The sequence below is a fragment of the Nicotiana attenuata genome, unplaced genomic scaffold, assembly GCF_001879085.1.
Source record: "Nicotiana attenuata strain UT unplaced genomic scaffold, NIATTr2, whole genome shotgun sequence".
NCBI classification, from domain to species: Eukaryota; Viridiplantae; Streptophyta; class Magnoliopsida; order Solanales; family Solanaceae; genus Nicotiana; species Nicotiana attenuata.
The window spans coordinates 57,571-77,973 of record NW_017673390.1 but is presented as its reverse complement, the minus strand read 5'-3'; the positions used below and the strand labels follow the sequence as shown (position 1 = coordinate 77,973).

At 35.2% G+C, this 20,403-nt stretch overlaps 1 protein-coding gene across 1 annotated transcript; it reads left to right on the top strand.

Moving 5' to 3' along the window:
* Nucleotides 1-4,255: 4,255 nt before the first annotated feature.
* Nucleotides 4,256-8,402, top strand: LOC109216251 (probable protein phosphatase 2C 43). The gene is made up of 4 exons (XM_019380393.1): nt 4,256-4,972; nt 6,140-6,504; nt 7,395-7,631; nt 7,739-8,402. The coding sequence occupies exons 1-4, from the start codon at nt 4,666-4,668 to the stop codon at nt 8,006-8,008; spliced, it is 1,179 nt and encodes a 392-aa protein (XP_019235938.1). The 5' UTR covers nt 4,256-4,665; the 3' UTR covers nt 8,009-8,402.
* The last annotated feature ends 12,001 nt before the right edge of the window (nt 8,403-20,403 follow it).

The following is a 20,403-nucleotide window of genomic DNA, read 5'->3' as shown; positions in this document are numbered from 1 at the left end:
TAACGAGGCAACCAAAAGGCGTATTGTTAGATATGTGTACTCTTTTTCCTTTTCTAGAATTTTTTCCCCATTGGGTTTTATTTTAGTTAAAGTTTTAATGAGACACATTACTTATTGAGTAGACATTCAAGGTGGAGTGTTATGAATAGAATTGTAATCAGAGTAAATGTCTATCTTTTAGAGAGTTTTACTTGGTGGCTAAGTCATTTTCCCCCTATAAATAGAGGGGTCTTACCTCATTGTAAATCATCCCAAAATTAATAAGAATTACTCTCTCTTCCTCTGCAATATTGTTCTTCTACTTTTATTGTTTTATCACAAAAATTAATTTATGTATAGCATTATCTATTTTATTGCTCATTTTCCTGTAATTGAAAAAAGAAACAAAAAACAGAAAAAGAGCTCTACGTTGATTACATGCAACTTGTTGACTTCTTTATGAATACTTGATTTTACGTTTTGCGTATGGTCTTAAAGCTGATTTCTGAATAAGTCAGTACTCTCTAAACAATTGAGTTGACTTAACATGCAAATTGAAAAAATAAAAATAAAATAAATGACTTAACATGCAAATTCAATTCTTCATTGAATGGCACCAGCGCCGCATCTTGTGATTGTGATATGCGTCTATTTTAGTGAGAAACTTCACTGTAAGTTTAATTTATTTAATTCTGCTTTATTAATTATAAAATATTGTATTTAAACGATCTAATCCCCGACTTTCTTAATTCGCTGTAATTAACAATCCAAATTCATATTCATTCTGAAACTATAAGCACCTTACATTTTAAGTGAAATAGTACGGGCTAACCAGTTTTCGGGCTGGTCATTCAAAAATAGCCACCGTTTGCAAAGTCATTGAAAAATAGCCACTATTTCGCTGCAACACGAAAAGTTCCAGCATAATAAACAGGAGATCAGTGCACCTGTGTATGAACTTCCAGCATATTATGCTGGAACTCCAACACGCGAAAAGTTCCAGTATAATATAGTGGAGATTGGAGCACCGGTGCTCCAACCTCTAGTATATTATGCTTGACTGGTATATTATACTGGAACTCCAGTATAATATACTGGAGTTTCAATATATTATACTGGAATTCCAGTATATTATACTGGAGTATTTTTCCGGATTTTGAACAGTGTTTTCGTTCAAATTTATCTTTACATGGAAAGTGGCTAAATTTCGATTACTTTTGAAAGTGTAGCGATTTTTGAATGACCACTTGTAAATCTGGCTATTTTTGAATTTCTCCCACATTTTAAACTTGCTTTTTATAATACCTAACAACCATTTTTTTAACAATTTAAATTGCCTTTTAAATATGAAAGAATTGCGCTTTTAATCACTTGTCACAACAACCCAACTAAAAATGGCCCAGGTTTGAAGCCTTTACCTGGTTTGGCCCAGGTTTGTATATATCTTGAAAGAAACTTTTCCACTATAGCCCATTATTAAAGACATACTTCTAGGGTTTTTTTCTTTTCTTTTTTCTTCTTTCCCAGCGTACTCAATCTCTCTTCACTCGCCTCTCTCTTCCTTCTCCCTAAAATTATAGATTTTTTTTTTGTACACACTCGTGATAATCCTCGCATGCTATGTCAATTAGATTTTGATTTTTGAGTTAATTGACAAAAAGAGGTTAAGGAACCACAATAAAATTTGGCATATCAGTCCAAAAACTATCAGATCTGGCCTAAAACTATCAGATCTTGCCTAAAAGAACATCTCCGGCGACCTCGTCTCATATTTTCTTATTTCTCTTAGTTTTTGTTTAATCCTTTGCTACTGGTGAAGCCCAGATTTGAATGCCAAAACCTCGCCGGAAAAATTCAACACCAGCAACCACCGAAAACTGTAATGTGGTGATGGACAAAAGGTGTTTTCTGGTGTAAACTTGTATAGGTAGTGTTTATACAAACGTATACAATATTGTATAAATATGTATAAGTATGTATATATGCGTACAATGTTGTATAAACTAGATATATTTTTAATGTATAAGTGTGTATATACATTGTACGTGTATAGTAGGCATCCATGGATGTTTGACACTTTCTTCTTTTCTTCTTCTTTGTCTTTTTTTCTGATATACATTATTAGAAATTGTATATACAAGTTTATACAAAGTTATACGTTATTATACATGTAATGCACATGTGTAGTTAAATCTAAAATTAAAATTTATATGTTCAATCTATGTATAAATCGACTTTTCTTGTTTATTTATTTGCAAAATCATGAACGTGCAATAATTTTTTCAATTTTTATTTTTTATTTATGCTATTTGGAACTTGGAGAAGAAGAAAACTTAAGGTTTTCATGTTGCATTATATATGAATTTGAATTTTTTGTAGCTGGAATAAGAATATATACAAACTTGGGGAAGAAGAATAAAAAATCACCGAATTTTCGTGCTTGAAGATCTGCAGAATAAAAAAAGAAAGAAAAAAATGCTTATTTTTCAAACGTTGGCTTATTGTTAATAGGCTATAGATTCTGCTGCAATGTATGTAGGTGGACTGTATTTTTGTAATTCTCCCTTTAAATATTGTTTTTATAATATTCACAATGTCTTATTTATTTATTCTTTTAGACCAAAGATTACTTTGCTCATCACTCACCCAATTTCACTCTGCTGTTGCAGATCTACCAAGCAACTAATCCTCATCAAGGTACATTTAATAAGGAGACTTCGCAGAAAATATTAAATGACTATGATGTCATAATTTAATTTGTAGTACTTCGAGTTCAAAATTCAGTGACCTCTTTAAAATTGTTGTCTAATAAGATTCCTAATTCCTATGTTATGCTTTGAGTTCGAATTAAGCCTAACTGAATCCCTACTTCCTACGTTAACAATATTTATCTTAGAAAAAGATCCCCTTAATAATAAAAGGATTGTCATCAACCAAACTGAATGATGTTTACGAGGATTCGATTAATTTGAATTTGTATTACTTAAGTCCATTAAAGAGGAATATTTTTTCCTATACTCCTCTCGTTAGAGTTGATGGATCCTATCCATCACACCACAACCTTTTAGTAAACTCCATCATACATTACTTGGCAAGATATAACTTTTGAGGTGCTAGCATCACGGTGTGTGGTGTGATGGATGAGATATCTCCATCCATAACCAAAATTTTTCAATTTGCTCTTTGTATACGGTCAAAATCGAGTTCATCTATTGCATGACAGATCGGGGCTGAAACGTGATGGGTTAAAGATCGACTCCGGATTACATCGAATCAAGGTATGAAGTTAGAGCATGCGTCTTCAAGATCATCGAACCCATAGCTCCGGAACCGACCCCGACTCCGATCGAGCTCAAGGAAATATTATCGGACCGAATAACGGAAGGCCGAAATATCCGTAACCGGATATCACGGCGGGATTTTCGGCACGTATCAACGAGAGACCGACTAATTAGCAAATCATGAGATTTTTTTTCTTTTGTAGAATTTTATCTAAAGTAGGACTCCCCTACTATATAAAGGGGAACTGATTATTTGTAATACACATTGTAACACGCATCCAAAGGCAAATACACTATTATTTCTAGTTCTTATTATCTTGCAATTCTGTTCTGACATCGATTGAGGCAATTTCTGGCTCGAGGGTGACCAACCTTCAAGGCTAACACTGTTCAACTTGTGTGGTTTGCATTCATTTTTCTGTCATTGATTTCAGTATTAATCTGTTTCATCCCACTTTTTACTACCCAGGACTTCGATACATTTAGAAATTAGGTAGAAGAATAAAGTTTTTAGCATTAGGATTTCACACTTGTACAGGCCCCTTTCAATACCACGAAAAGCATCCCTATTAATCAGGTATGGAGCATTCTGGTAGGCTTGATCCTCGGGTTAAGGTAGCTGCCAAGGAATGAATCAAAGACCTAAGGACGTTTTCAATGCCACTGCTCCCGCTGAAAGAATTGTAGCTTTTAATATCCTTAAAATCGCATATAAATTCAATTGTTAGCCGACTGTGAGGGTAGACACTCTTGAAAACAAGGAAACATCTCTCAGGATTTCATTTTTTTTAATGAGTTATATACAGTACAAATCTTGATTAATTGGACCAATGAACTTGACTACCAAATGATTATTAAAAAACTTTTGAGGTGTTAAATTCCTCGTTTAGTATTATTCTTTTAAAAAGAATTTATTGTTAATTATTTTTTTATGTTATAAAGGTAGGGAGAGAGGGGCCTACAAACAACCACCACCCCCTCATGTCCGGGGAAGTGGAACCTTTCTCTCTACACATAACACAATCGCCAAGTCGCCAACCCCACCCCTCCTCTCTCCCGGGGCCCCCGCAAAACCCCCAAAAACCTTCTCTTCCCTTCTCTCTGTTGCAATTTCACATAGCTCTCTCTCTCTCTCTCTACTCTTTCTCTCTCTATAAATACACACAACTCAAGGAAAAAATAAAACTCCTCTATTTTAATCTGCATTGATCACTTCTACTGTGCTTTCGTTGAACCGTTTATGGCATTGATATAACAACAGAGGTTTTTCTATTGAATTCAAAATTCAGTTTTTTCTGAATTTGGGGGTTTCCATTTACTGCTGAAATATTGGGGTTTTTGTTTGTTTTGTTGAATCTTGATTTTTACTGTTCTTTGTTTGAGTGTGTAAAAAAGGAAATGAAGGATGTTTTCCTGGCTGGTAAGGACGGTATCAGCATGTTGGCGACCATTGAGTCGATATGTCCCTATGAGCAAGGATGAAGATGATGTTTTTGTGGGAGGTGAAGATGATGTGCTTTTATGGTGTAGAGACCTTGAGAAACATTCATGTGGGGAGTTTTCTTTTGCTGTAGTCCAAGCTAATTCAGTACTTGAAGATCATAGCCAAGTTGATACTGGTCGTGAAGCTACTTTTGTTGGGATTTATGATGGTCATGGTGGCCCTGAGGCTTCAAGATTTGTCCGTGATCACCTTTTTCTGCATTTAATAAGTGAGATTTGTCCTTTTTCTCTTTTTTTCTTTTTCTTTGCTGCAGTCTTTATTTATTAGTCATGTTAATATGTTTAATTTAGGTCCTATGCTTTCTAGGAGTCTTTTAGCCCTACTAGAGATTGTTATGCAAGAAATTTGCGCCATGGGAATCGCAAACATAGTGCGAAATTAACAAACAAGAAACAAACATAAAGGAAAATTGCAGGAAAACAGAGAAAAAGGTAGTGGAAATAGGGTTTTTCATTCAAGACATAACCTTATAATGCTCAAACTACAGTTTATAAAGACCAACCGGGGTCAAAGTGGAATAATAGGACTAAGGTTGGTTCAGACTATAGTAATAGAAACTTGGCCTAATATCTCAATTCGTTACCAACATCTAGTACTTCTCAATGTTAGCTTGCGATGAATTTGAATGGTGAACACGGTCCGTGAGGATTCATATGGTCGACTACAACTTGTTTGAGATTGAGGGATTGGTGTTGTTGTGGTCTTTGATAATGAAATTCTTTTTTTTTTCTTTTGTAAATGTTACTGCCTATAAGAACAATTTATTGTTTCAAGTTTTGGAAGAAATGATATTATAGTGATTTCTTGAGTATGTGAGAAGTGAAGAGTTGCAGTATTTTCTTTATTCTGTTTATGTCTGCTCTAGTGCATGTTGTAGCAGTATTTAAGTGTTTTTTTTATAAGTCGGTAGTTAAGTAAAATGTAAAGTAGAAGTCTTAAATTGTCATTAAGTGGAGGTTTTGCCGCTCACTCACAACATAGGCTTTTGTTGCTCCTTCAACGTACTCTTGATGTTTTCAAGAAAACAAGTGTTTAGTCTCGTCTTAAAAGGAATATCAATGTTTAGAGGGAAAATGTTAATACTTTTAATAGAATACAAAGCAAGACCTTTTAGTCATCGCTGTTATCATGAATAACCAGTTCATCTTAGTCTGCAAACTGATATTTGGGGTATTCTCACTGTTGTCAAACTCTCATTCTTCTACTTCACGAATGAGTCGTATGGTAACAAATATTATCATCCACTTACTTACATTTCCATCTTTGTTTTGGTGAATAAAACCTCGCTTTTCCTACTTTCTCGTGTTGTTTTCATATATTATTTGAAAGTTTTAAGGCGATCATGGAAGCTAAATGCACACATCTTTTCTTACAGGGCTTGCCCGAGAAAATGGAACAATAGATGAAGAAGTGCTTAAAAATGCATTCGCTGCAACTGAAGTTGGCTTTCTTTCTCTTGTGAGAAGGGCATTTGGTATTACACCATTAATTGCAACAAAGGGTTGCTGCTGTCTGGTTGCTGTTATCTGGAAAAGGACGTTGTATGTTGCTAACCTTGGTGATTCTAGAGCAGTATTAGGTCATATAGGGAGATCAAATAAAATTTTTGCTGAGCAATTGACCAAGGATCATAATGCCAGTATCGAGGAGGTTAGGAAGGAACTGATGTCATTGCACCCAGACGATTCACGCATTGTGGTTAATGTCAATGGAGCTTGGCGTGTTAAAGGCATCATACAGGTTTGCTTTTATAAGTAATATAGAACACAAGCTTTTGTGTTATGTGTCATTTTGAATTTTATATCCATTCTGAATATCTCATGACAGATGCGCATTCTTTCTGATCAAAATCAATCTAGTTTTTCATCCAACTCCTTAATATTATCAGAAAATTAGTGAGCTAAAACTCAAATTACATAGTAATTTTCTAGCTTCTAATACATATATCTTATCCTATTCTGGTGTGTTTTTCTAAGAACAAGACATCTTTACCTCATGATATGCTTGGATACCTCTGAAACAGAACCTTTGAAATTGAACAATGGATTTGTTCCATTTTGTCACCTTGGGAAGTGATATCCATAAAATTGGAATGATATGGAGAAGTGATCTCCCATTATATTGAAGATCACTGTTAAGTACACCCAAATATACTGAACTAGAAATATATCTGCCCCGGCCTTCTACACTATATCTGCCTCGGCCTTTTACACCATATCCGCCTCTGCCTTTTACTGCATATATTTGTCTCGACTTTCATGATAGCTGCTGTATCAAGAATCTTTATTGTTCTGATTGTCTTACCTAGGTCTTTTATATTGCATTGATTTACTACATGATATAGTGTGGTTGTACAAAGCAATCACTAATCCATTTCATTATGTGAGATTATATGTATTTTATTTTACTTGTCTAAAGCAAGTATAGGCTGTATTCACATTTTAGGAACTGGGTTATTTTATTTTCAGGGAAGTTTGAGTGCAATTCATTGACTTTTTGGCTTGGTCTCATTCATTTTCTCACCATATCTTTTCCTGTTTGATTTCTTCTGAATTCTCCAAATCTGTGGCACTCTGTTACATTTGATTAGTTATATTCATTTTCTTTATGTTTGTGTCTGCATCTTTTAGGTATCTAGATCAATTGGAGATGCATATCTGAAGAAGCCAGAGTTTGCTGTTGGTCCAGCTCACCCACGATTCCATCTTAAAGAACCACTTATTCGGCCAGTGCTAAGAGCTGATCCATCTGTATGTTCAAGAAACTTACAACCCGGTGATAGATTTCTTATATTTGCTTCTGACGGGCTGTGGGAACTCATAAGCAATCAAAAGGCTGTCGAGATTGTGCATAATAACCCAAGAGAGGTAGGTATCTCCTTTTTTTTTCGTTTAATAATTTTCTCTTATTCTGCCATAGATTTATTGTTATGTTTGTTTGGTTAAACTTATATGTATTTCATCCAATATATCAGGGCATCGCAAGAAGACTTGTTATATCAGCCCTGGATGAGGCAGCAAGGAGAAGGAAGTTGAAGTATGATGACCTTAAGAAGTATGACAAGGGTGCGAGGAGGGCCTTTCATGATGATATAACAGTTGTTGTCATCTTTATAGATCATGAGATGTTGGAAGGAAAACAATCTGTGCCTGAACTGTCAGTTCGAGGATTTATAGATACTCATGGACCATCAGATTTCAATATCCTCCAAGAGGTTGCTATGAAGACAAATTCTCTCAAGTGAAACAAGTTGTTGGCTCTTCTTCTTTTCTAGGGAAGCCCGGGTAGGGGAAGTTTCTGATGCCCCCCTTTTTGCGGTGTTTTACCAATTTACATTTGACATACAGTCCAGATGAACGGCAAGACTATCAAGTTACATGCCTCCATCCCCAGGTCATTGGCGACCTACTTTCTCTAAAATTTTGATGTACACAAATTTTCTGTACAAAGACAAGCTGAGAAAACTGCCTTCTGTTGTTTGTTTACCACATTACCTGTCAAAGTAAGGCCATAAAAGTAGGCATTGTAATTGAAAATCAGCTAGTTTCAATACTCAAAATGTAAACAAGTCGAAGCTCTCTAAGCTCAACTATGTTTTGACCTTTGTTTACAAGTGCTGATTCATTTTTGTTTCTTACTGTGGAAGGGGTGGTTAACTGTCTTGCATGTAATCTTGACTTGCTGCATTCCTCTCTCTGAGCACACGCACGCGCACACCCCAGGAGGCTTTATCAATCTTCTCCCTCTTTCTGATAATACCCATGAACATGCTGTCTGGACTGGTAATAAGCTATAGCAACTCAGTTGCATACTCTTCTATGGATGTTGCTCTTTCTGAAAATTTTGAGTTCTTTCTTCCACATCCAAAATAACTGCATATGCATAAATTTTAGGAACGAAAAAATGGCTAAAGATTGAGCCCAACTACTAGCAGGAGTTCCTACAAACAATAAATGCTGTTTCAACTGCAATTTGTCAAGCAAGAGAGTTAATTTATGGCTCTTCTCCCCTTGTCTGTAAGCTTGGAATGAGATGCTGTGGTGAGGCTTGTGTGGCCATAAGGAAAAAGGGTTCCCCGTGGGTGGGAGGCTCGCATCGCAAATTAAGTGCTAATGTCTGGCCGTTGAGCCTATGGCCGAGTACTACCTCTGGTTCAATTTAAATGTCATTTTGGTTTCCCCTACTCGCATTAAGGCACAATTAAATTTGGATTTGCTTCGGGAAGTCCCAATTAGGGAAAAGTGCTTCTCCAAGATGGAACTTCCAATTCGAATTTAGTCAACTAATAAACACGAGTGACAAAAAAAAAAAAGTAAAATAAGTGACAAGATTTTGCACAATATAGCATTAGAAAGAAGCTGAAAGTAGAACAGAAGTGGAAGATGTAGTCAAGCACGCCAACGTAAGAGTACATCAGCGACTAATGAAGTCATGAGTTTTGGTGTCTTTTGGCAGGGGGTTTGACACAGTTACCCACAAAAATAAAATTATTTACCCTTGTCTACCCATTTATTTTTCTACCCATAAACTAATTACATTTTCTACCCATAGTAGGTTTTGTGGGGAATTTTTTCTTTATTCTCCAATTCCTTTTTATTTCTATGATTCTTTTCTTTTTTTCCTTTTTTTTAATTTCTTTTCTCCTTTTCTTTTTTCTCATTTTCTTCCTAGTTTTTTCTTTTTTCTCTTTTATTCATTTATTTTTCCTAAATCGTATTATTGTTATCTTTACCATAACTTATTTCACACTCAAATTTGACTCCTTCTTTACTTTTTTTTTACCTTATTTCTTGTTCCTTTTCTAATTTTACATGATTGCCATGCAAACCTTGATCTCCTTCCCTACAAATATCAGTACATACTCTACCATTAGCAGTAATACCAACCAGTGATGGAGCAAGAAAACATAATCTACGGCCACTAAATCTCCATATATACTAGTTAGAATAGAAATGATAATAAAATATTGAAAAATGCAATAAAAATATAAGTAGCAAAAAAGACTTCTAGTACCATATGATACCAATATGGTATACATGTATACCAACAGAGTATATGATTGCTCTAGAATATTGCTACAACTATCTGTGACTATACTACTATACCAAAACATTAAAGGATACAATAAAAGTATGAGAAAATTACATGCTCGCATTGCAAGCTAAATATTCGCAAAGCAACTTGCTCATTCCATATACGAACAGGGTATATAGTTGTATGGGTCGTTCCAACAATTGCCCATAATTATAAAAACTAGTACATAATCTATATCCATCAGCACAAAAAAATTCTAGCACTGCAAATCACGTTCATATAAATAATTTCAGAATAGAATTCACTTAAAAATGCAGCCAAGACAACCAAAAAAAATGTTCAAACTACCATATGATACCAATATGGTATATAACTATACCAACACGGTATACAATTTTACTGGTTAATTCCCGGCAACTGTATGACTATACTACTATTACATAACACACATGCATAAAAAGAAAAATAAAAAAATAGTGCACCACATATTAATATAATAAGTATTTCAAGATATTGTACTATATTACTATTATTAAAAGAAAATCAAAATATTGTACTAATAAATGCAGCTAATACAACCAAAAAATAATTCAACTAGCATGTGATACCAATATAGTATATAGCTATACTAATAGGGTATATAGTTTGAATGAATTGTATACCAAAATGGTATATTTGTATACTATTTGAGTATACAATACAAATTCGTCTTCTTCTCTTGTTCAACTATATTTCAACCCAAACTTCTAAACCTGCCAACAAGTCATATACCACTACTCAAACTTATTCCAACCTTCAGAACACTCAAAACAATATCAAAATATTAAATCACCCTCGAATTCAAGCCTAAGGATTCCAAAACCTTCGAATTTCGCAAACGATGTAAAAACCTATCAAACCTCATCTGAATGACCTGAAATTTTGCACACACATCACAAATGACACAACGGACCTACTCCAATTTTCGAAATTCTAATACGACCTCGATATCAAGATTTCCACTATCGACCGGAAAACGCCAAATTTCTAATTTCTCCAATTCAAGCCTAAATCTACCACGGACCTCCACAAAATACATTCCGAACACGCTCATAAGCCAAAATTTGTGATTACATAAATAACTTCACAAATTGGTAGCAAACTGAAATCTAAGAAATTTTTATTCATTTTTTATAGATCTTTCTTTCTTAACTTCTTTCTGGGACAAATGATAAAGATAGGAGAGGGAGGTAGATAGATCAAATGTCTTATGAAAAAATACAGGGACATTGACAAAAGAAAGAGAAAGAGAGGAGAAAAGGATAGGAGAAAAAGAGAAAAGGAGGAGAAAAGTTAGCTTTAACAAGTCACAATAGGAAGAAGGATTAACGGGTAATTACTTTTAGTTGCATAGGTACATATTGTAATTATTTATAGAATAGGTAAAGGCGGGTAATTTTTTGGGTAGAATAGGCATATAGCATAATTTGCTCCTTTTGGTATGGACAGTAGTGCCAAACTAAAGAGGAATTAAACTAAGAAAGATTGAACGAGAAACATCCGATTATCAGAAGATGATACTACATGGTTCGGGTTCATATTTTATTTTTTTAATTTCACATTTGGTATTCGGTATTCGTATCGGAATCTTAAGGTACGAATTCGAATTTAGTTGGGTCACAGGGGTGCCAATACTCGGGTGAAAACCAAAAAAAAATAAAAATAAAGTAAAATTGGTAACAAGATTTTGCACATATGATTAGACTACGAAAGGATTATTGAAAGAGATGTTAGAATTGGACTTACGTTAATTGGTGATAGCCTGAAAGGATAGTAACGTGACCCAAGTGGTGAATAAATAAAAGGCCTAATATTAAATAGGGAAACTTACACAAATATCTCAAATAAATCTCAACTTACGAACCTCTAGCCATTAATCATAGACTTACCAAAACTAGCCATATGTGGATGATATGAATCCAAGTTTCTGGTGGAGGTTCCCCAAACTGGAACAACTCCGCCTCAAAATTGAAGATGTACCTAGTCGTCCTTTGTTTCCCAAACTAGAAGTTCATACTCGCCTTCAATCCCTCGAACTTGAAGTAAAAAATGGCAGGAAAGGATACAATACTTCAGTTGGATGGGACGAATACTTTGTCTTCCCTTCAAATTTTTGGAATATATACAATATTCTAAAAATCTAAACAAAAAAGAAACTTTTTCAATGGGTATATCTAGTGATTATCCCACATATTTCAAGTTCACCATTACACCATTTTAGGTTTTCATCTTTTGGTTCACTTCAAAGCAACTTATTTCTAAAAGGTTGAAACTGAGAACATTCCCATGTTTCATCATTTTATAAAACGTGAACTGTATACAATAAATGCAAGAAAAACATTTAACTTGAGAAGCTGTAGAATGATTCCAGCAATTCATTATCTTAAAGCATCTGAAATTGAAAATTAAGTTTTACAATAGGAGGGATAGAATCCAAAATGCATAAGTTAATATGCCGAAAATGCAAATCAGGCGAGACGAAGGAGCTAGTCTGCCTTCTTGCCACCAAAACCAGAAAGAATTAAACAAGTTCAACAGTCATTTAGCCAACTGATTGATGCCATTAAGTAATAGGGTGCTTGTGATGAAAAAGCTTGTAGAATGAAAAAACAAGTTACTGCAACTTGTAGAACGAAAAAGCTGTTGCTCAACAAGACCAAATTGCTATTTCTTCTCCTGCTCTCCAGCTGCTGCTCAACAAGACCAAAAGCTGCTGCTCAACAAGACCAAAAGCTGCTGCTCAACAAGACCAAAGCTGCTCTCTAGTTCCATCTCTACTTCATATATAAAAATTAACATTTCAATAATTTTTACATGGGCAAAATTAACATCTCCAATTAAAACTAGACACCTTTTGAGAATTCAAGAACACATTCCAAGAAATTCTGATCTTTGATCAGAATGGTTATTCAATTGCATATAGAATGAAGAACAATTGTTATTCATAAGAACAATTGCATATAGAATGAAGAACATATACGGTACTATATTTAAGCCAACTTGGCTTCCTAATTCCAAATAAAACAGGGAATAGGCAGAGTAGCTGATGAATGATCTTACCAAATATATTAACACTACACGTCAATTACGGAAGGGTCTTTTTCATTGCTGGCTAAATCTGAAGAAAAAAATTAAAATAATGAGTCGTGCGATAAATATAAGCATATCAACAACACGTATATACAACAAATATAGTAACAATATTATTACCTTGTTCAAGCTGCTCGATTTTATCACGATCTTCCTCAACACTAATGGGTTGTTTTAATTTCTCATTTCGAAGCCAATCTTGAAGACACACAAGAGCTTGCACCAATTTAGGAGTTAATGAACTCCTAAATGAATCAGGAAGAGGAGGAGTTAATGAACTCCTAAATGAATCAGGAAGAGGTCCTCCGTACTAAACGCATATTCGGATGCCGCACTTGAAAGCGGAACAGCTAATACATCACGAGCCATCTCCGCAAGAATAGGAAATCTAACTGAGTTCAATTTCCACCAAAGAAGAACATCAAATTCTTTAGTGTCATCCTCAGTTTCTTCACCTAAATATTTAAATTCTCCCAATTACTACTCAAAAGTTCACCTGTAGAAATTCCAACATCAATATAAGAATGCTCAAGATAATGTCTCAAGCCAATTTCAGTAGAAGCATAATGTGAAAATGCACTTTCAAATTCAACAGCTCTGCGCAATATCAAGTAGGTGGAATTCCATCTAGTTGGAACATCTAAGCATAAAGTTTTTTTTAGAATTGAGTTGTTCAACATCAAAACATTCTTGAAACCTCTTCAACCTCACAGGAGACTGCCTAACATATCTCACTACATGCCTAACACGTTCAATAGACACTGAAGATTCTTTTAAACCATCCTGGACCACAAGATTCATGATGTGAGCCATACATCTCACGTGAAGGTGAGTACCATTCATCAAATTAGTTCCCATTTTTGTTAATTGCTTAGATAATTCTTTTATTGTCACATCATTTGAGCTTGCATTATCAACTGTGACAGTGAAGATCTTATTTATCCCCCACTCACGTAAGCACCTACCAATACCATTTGCCATATCTTCGCCTTTATGACTAACAATAGGACAAAAATTAATTATTCTCTTATGCATATTCCATTCACTATCAATCCAATGGGCAGTGATACACATGTAATTGATTCTTTGAATAGAAGTCCAGGTATCATTGGTAATACATACTCTTTGTTTTGTTTCTATAAGAAACCTCTTCAACTTTTGCTTTTCTTCATTAAAAAGATCAAAACAATCCCTAGTTACAGTACTACGGGAAGGGATCCTAAAATAAGGTTGCGCCACTTTCACAAAGTCTCTAAAACCTTCTTTCTCAACAAAGCTAAAAGGAAGCTCATCAACTATTACCATACGACATAACGCCTTCCTACATTCTTCTTGATCAAATTTCCAAGTAACAACAGCTACGTCACCCTGACTACCCCCGGAGCAGATTGAAAGCCTAAATTTGATTGTTTTTTATCAACAATAGCAGGGCGTTTAGGACACTTAAGCATATGAGAAAGAAGTGTCGACGTACTGTCTTTGGTCTTAAATACATACTCAATAAAGCAATAGTCACATTTTGCTTTTGAACTCCCTTCAGAAGTAATAATTTCTATAAAATGATCCCACACAACAAACCTTTTTCTCCTTTTTTTGGTTATATTTATCTCCGTTGTTTGAGCTTGACTTGTTGCATTTGAATTAGAAGCCCCACTTTCACCCATCATCACCTTATCACTTTATATATTTTCAGCCATGTATGAGTCACTGCAACAAGAAAAGAAAAGGAATGAGAATAAAGACATCAAGTTGTAATGGACCGCAAAGCATTTCATGTTGTCATAAAAACTACAATTAGTACACCGTATATTCTGCTGCAATATAAGTATCATCACTTGAATAAACATCAGTCAAAGTGTTGGAATAAAAATTATTGCTTCATCACCAATGGTTAGAGTCTAACACCCTTAAAAATCCAGCACTAACACCACCAAAAGATTGCTGGTGTCTATGGATAAATATATACTACATTTAAAAATTGAAAACAAAAAGTAGCATTGAACTGTAGATTCAGCACATCATATACAAACTTGTTCTGTTTCCTTTTCAACTTTTTATACTTATAAGACAGTTAAATAGCAAGAGCATCTTTCAAAAATCATAATCATATGCAAGAATGTTTTATTTTCCTTAATCAATCATAAGCTGGCTTTTTTATATTATTGTGCAGCAGATGAATTCCTTTAAAATTTCACCTAGGTAAATACTCAGTCCATTCAAATAGTGACGTCACTTTAATTTTGCCGAAAACTTAGCCCAAGAATATATAGGATTGGCATGTATGAAACAAGAGTAACTCCTCTATTTCAAGAGTAGTAATCAGAAACTTCTACGCTATCTGAATTTTAGCTAATCAAATTTGATCGACCATTGAAACTTACCATCTGCTGACTGCTGCTCTGGCTATGGCGAAAGGGAGAGGCGAGACAGCGAGAGGGAGACCGGTGGCTGGTGGAAGTCGACGAGGACTGGTGTGGTGGCTGCTGGTTTAGGCGTTAGGGTTTCTAGAAATTAGGTTTAGCTGTTTGGGAATTGGGACCTTAGGTGCGTAACGTTAGTCTTAGACAGACAGAGTACTGGAAACTAAAGTCAAGGGTTTTTTTTTTATATTTAATATATATATATATATATATATATATATATATATATATATTCTTAACGGGTTAATGGATTATCCGTTAAGAAAATTAAATAATCTGCCCCCAAACCGATAAGCCATTAATAAAAAAATCTCAATCCGTTCCCCGTCCGTTAAGCCGTTAACCCGTTATCAGTAAGTCATTAAGCTTCGGTTCGGTTTGGTTTTCGGTTTCGGATCGGTTTTGAACACCCCTACTTAAACCTTCTGCTTTGGTACTTTTATTTCTTCCAATCAGAGAATGAATTAATAAATATATATAGAAGAGTTTGAGTATATGGGTGTTTTATCACATGTATTAACGTATATAACTAAGAAACTGTGATTAATAAATAGTGTCACCAAAGTGGTCTATTTATTTGGAGTCACTGAAAAGTTCTTAATATTATTTACATGTGAGATCATTTAATACATGGATTGAGAGTAATGATTAGTAGATAGTATTCACCAAAGTCGTCTGTTTATTTGAGTCATTGAAATATTTTCAATGCACCATGTCAAAATTGTCCTTAAACAGTTACATTAGTATTGGAGGTTATTTACCTTTTGATACTAGTGACACTAAATTAACTTATGAGATAAGATATTACATTTCAACCCAAAGGATGAAGCTTAATATCTTAGATTCTCAATAACAATTTGTCGTAAGAAGAGGTATTGTGTCTCTTACCTAAAGGAAGGACACAATGTATGCCTTGTACTCTTGGATAATAGGGAGAGGTTTTGTATCTCTTGCCTAAAGGTGAGGACGCAATGAATGCCTTGGACTCCTTGATTTTTAAAAGGGGAGACATTTGCATCTTCTACCCAAGAAGAGGTGTAATGGATGTCTTTGACTCTTTTGATTTAATATAGTCCTGCCCATAATTCTATCTAATTTTGTGTTGTTTGCTTATACAACTGTTAACAACATGACTACTCAATTGAATTCCATTGAAACTCTGACTAGTAGCAACTACAAGAAGTGGAAACAGGATGTTGAAATAGTGTTAGGTCTGATGGACCTGGACTTTGCATTGATTGAACAAAAACCTACTGAACCTACAACTACTAGAACCGCTAATGAAAAGGCTAAGTATGAGAAATGGATGACGGCTAACAAATTGAGCCTTATGATCATGAAGAGATCCATTTTTGATCACATAAAAGGTGCAATCAAGGATAATGGAAATGCAAAGGATTTCTTGAGTGCCATTGGACAGAAATTCCTAGAATCTGATAAAGCTGAGATAGGTAGCCTGATTGATTTCCTGTCTACCATAAAGTATGACCTTGTAGCTAGTGTCCGTGATCATATCATGAAATTGGTTAACATTGCTACCAAACTGAATAATTTAGGTTTAACCATTACCGACGATTTTCTTGTTCATCAATCTCTAAGGTTTCTTCCTGAGCAGTTTAACCAGCTTAAGACAACCTACAATTCACAAAAAGATAATTGGAGTGTTGATGAGCTTATTACTGTTTATGTGGTAGAGGAAGGAAGGATCCAAAAGGAGAAAGTTAAGGGTGTAGTGAACTTTGTTAGTTCGTCTAGATCAGCTGATTATCCCTCTTATAAAAGAAAAGGTGGAACCAAATTTCACAAAAGGAAACATGGTCAATCTCATCATCCAGGTGGTAATAGTGGTCATACTGATAAGCCTGGTGTTAACCAAGGTCAGTCTCATAATCCTCTTGGTCCTCAAGCTGTAATTAAGAAAGAAATCAAGTGTTGAGATTTCAAACAAGTAGGTCATAAGAAAGCTGGTTTTCCTCTGAAAAAGAAATCAGGTAATCTTTTGGCTTTTGTCTGCTTTGAAACTAGTCTTGTTCATGATCGTTTAAATTCTTGGTGGTTGGATAGTGGTACAACTGTTCATGTAACCAATGACTTGCAGGATCTAGTAAGCAGACGGAAGCCAAAAAAGGATGAAGCCAGTGTTGTTCTGGGCAATGGACTCAAAGCAAAAGTAGAGTTTATAGGGACATCTATTTTACCTTTTAAAAATAATTCTAGTATTTGTTTAGAAAATATTTTTTTTTACCGTCTATGAGACGAAAATTAGTTTCGGTTTCCCTTTTGGACAAAGCTGGTTATTCATTTCAACAATATAATGGTATTATTAAAATTTCCTATGATTCACATGCTGTTGCTGATGCCTTTTTAAGTGATGGTCTATATCGCTTGAATGTATTGAATGAAACTCTTTCTGCAATGCATGTTGAAAATATTTCCCACAAAAGGTCTACTATGAGTAAAACGTCTTACCTACTATAGCATATGTGTCTCAGTCATATTTCTAAAGAAAGAATTGAACGATTGGTAAAGGAAAATATTTTACCTGTTCTTGATCCAAAAGATTTTGAAACTTGTGTGGATTGTGTTAAGGGTAAAATGACCAAGGTTAAGAGAAAGGGTTCCACTAGGAGCGCTGAACTCTTAGAAATTATTCATACTGATATTAGTGGACCTTATGCACCTACTTTGACAAATCATAAGTATTTTATTACTTTTATTGATGACTTTTTAAGATACTGTTATATATATCTTTTAAAAGAAAAATCTGAAGCACTTGATAAGTTTAAAATTTATAAGACTGAAGTTGAAAAATAACTTGGGATGTCCATTAAGATAGTGAGGTCTGACCGTGGTGGTGAGTACTATGGAAAATATGATGAGTCTGTTCAATGTATGGGGCCTTTTGCTTTATTTTTGCAAGAATGCGGGATAGTAGCACAATATACCATGCCAGGTACTCCTGAGCAGAATGGTGTGGCTGAAAGAGGGAATCATACTCTCATGGAAATGGTGAGAAGTATGATGTCAAGGACTAGGCTACCTGAGTATCTTTGGGGTGAAGATTTAAAAAAAGCTAGCTATATCCTTAATAGAGTTCCTACAAAATCTATCTTGAAAACTCCCTTTGAACTATGGACAACCCGAAAACCTAGCTTGAATCATTTTCACATTTGGGGATGTCCAGCTGAAGTTCGTATTTATTCACCCATAGAAAAGAAAACCAATCCTAAAACTACCAGTTGTTTCTTTATAGGCTATCCTGATCACTCTAAAGGTTTTAGGTTTTTCTGTCCTGGGCGTGGCACTAGAATCGTTGAGTCTATTAATGCAAAATTTCTTGAGCATGATGTTTGGGATTGTGATTGTTCATGTGGTAAGGAAATTGTATTGAAAGAGAAGGAAGTCATTGTCCCTGTACCTGTTATACATGAAAATGTGGTAAACCAACCTATTCATGAGGGGGAGAATCAAGGGAACAACGATGCAGATCCCATAGTTCCTAAGCAAAATGTTCACAATGAACCACTCCGTAGGTCACAAAGAGAAAGAAGGTCTGCTATCTCTGATTTCATCGTGTATGTGACTGAAAATCTTAGTGATACTGGAGAGCTGACTGATCCTTTATCATATGCTCAAGCTATTTCCTCTCCATTTGTAGATAAATAGCGTGAGGCAATGAAAGATGAAATGCACTCCATGGAACACAATAGAGTGTGGGAGTTAGTTGCAAATGTGTGTTTAAAACCAAAAGAGACTCCAAAGGAAACATAGACCGTTATAAAACAAGGTTGGTTGCTAAGGGTTACACTCAGAAAGAAGGTATTGATTATAAAGAAACATTTTCTCCTGTTTCATCCAAGGATGCTTTTAGAGTTGTGATGGCTCTTGTGGCCCATTTTGATCTAGAGTTGCACCAGATGGATGTTAAAACTGCTTTCCTGAATGGGAGTCTGCTTGAAGAAGTTTACATGGTTCAACTTGAAGGGTTTAAAGAAACTGGTAAAGAACATCTAGTGTGTAAGCTTAACAAATCCATATATGAGCTTAAACAAGCCTCCAGGCAGTGGTACTTGAAATTTGATGAAATTATTACAAAATTTGGATTTGTGGAAAATAAGCTTGATGAATGTGCTTATCTTAAAATATCTAATGGTAGTTTCATTATTATGGTTCTCTATGTTGATGACATTCTGCTTGCCACAAATGATTTGGGCTTGATGAATGAGACCAAACAATTTTTGTCTAGGTCTTTTGATATGAAAGATCTTGGTGAATCCTCTTTTGTTCTTGGGATAGAAATTAAAAGAGACAGGGGTTTATCACAGCGTTCCTACATTGAGAGTGTTCTTAACACTTTGAATATGCAAGACTGTAGACCTGGTGTTGCACCTGTTGTAAAAGGGGATAAACTTAGTAAAGATCAATGTCCGAAAAATAAAGTTGAAATGAGAACCATGAAAGATGTGCCATATGCAAGTGTTGTTGGTTGTTTGATGTACATACTGGTTTGTACAAGAGTCACGACCCCAGTTCGCCCTCCGTAAACATGTCGTGACGGCACCTAGTCCCTACGACTAGGTAAGCCTAACAATGCGGAAACAACACAACTTGCAGAAAATAATAATTTAAAACTGAACAGCTAGAAGAAAACCGTATATAGATGCCGCTTGGCATAAACAATTGTATAACGCAGAAGTCTACAATATCATCCCAAAACCCGGAAACTCACGGGAACACAAGCTAACAGAATGTAATACACTGCTCTAACTCCGGAATGTCTAAAACAACAGTAAGAAGGGAAGGCTAACTGCTAAAGCTAGAATAAGATAGAGACTCCTTGGTCTGCGGACGCGGCAGATGTACCTCGAAGTATCTGCTAGATCTCTCCGCCTCGAGGGTGATACGTCTGGGTGGAGGTACCTGGATCTGCACATGAAAAAAACATGCGCAGAAAGGGCATGAGTACACCACAGCGGTACTCAGTAAGTGCCAAGCCTAACCTCGGCTGAGTAGTGACGAGGAAGGTCAGGGCCCTACTGAGATAAACATATATATA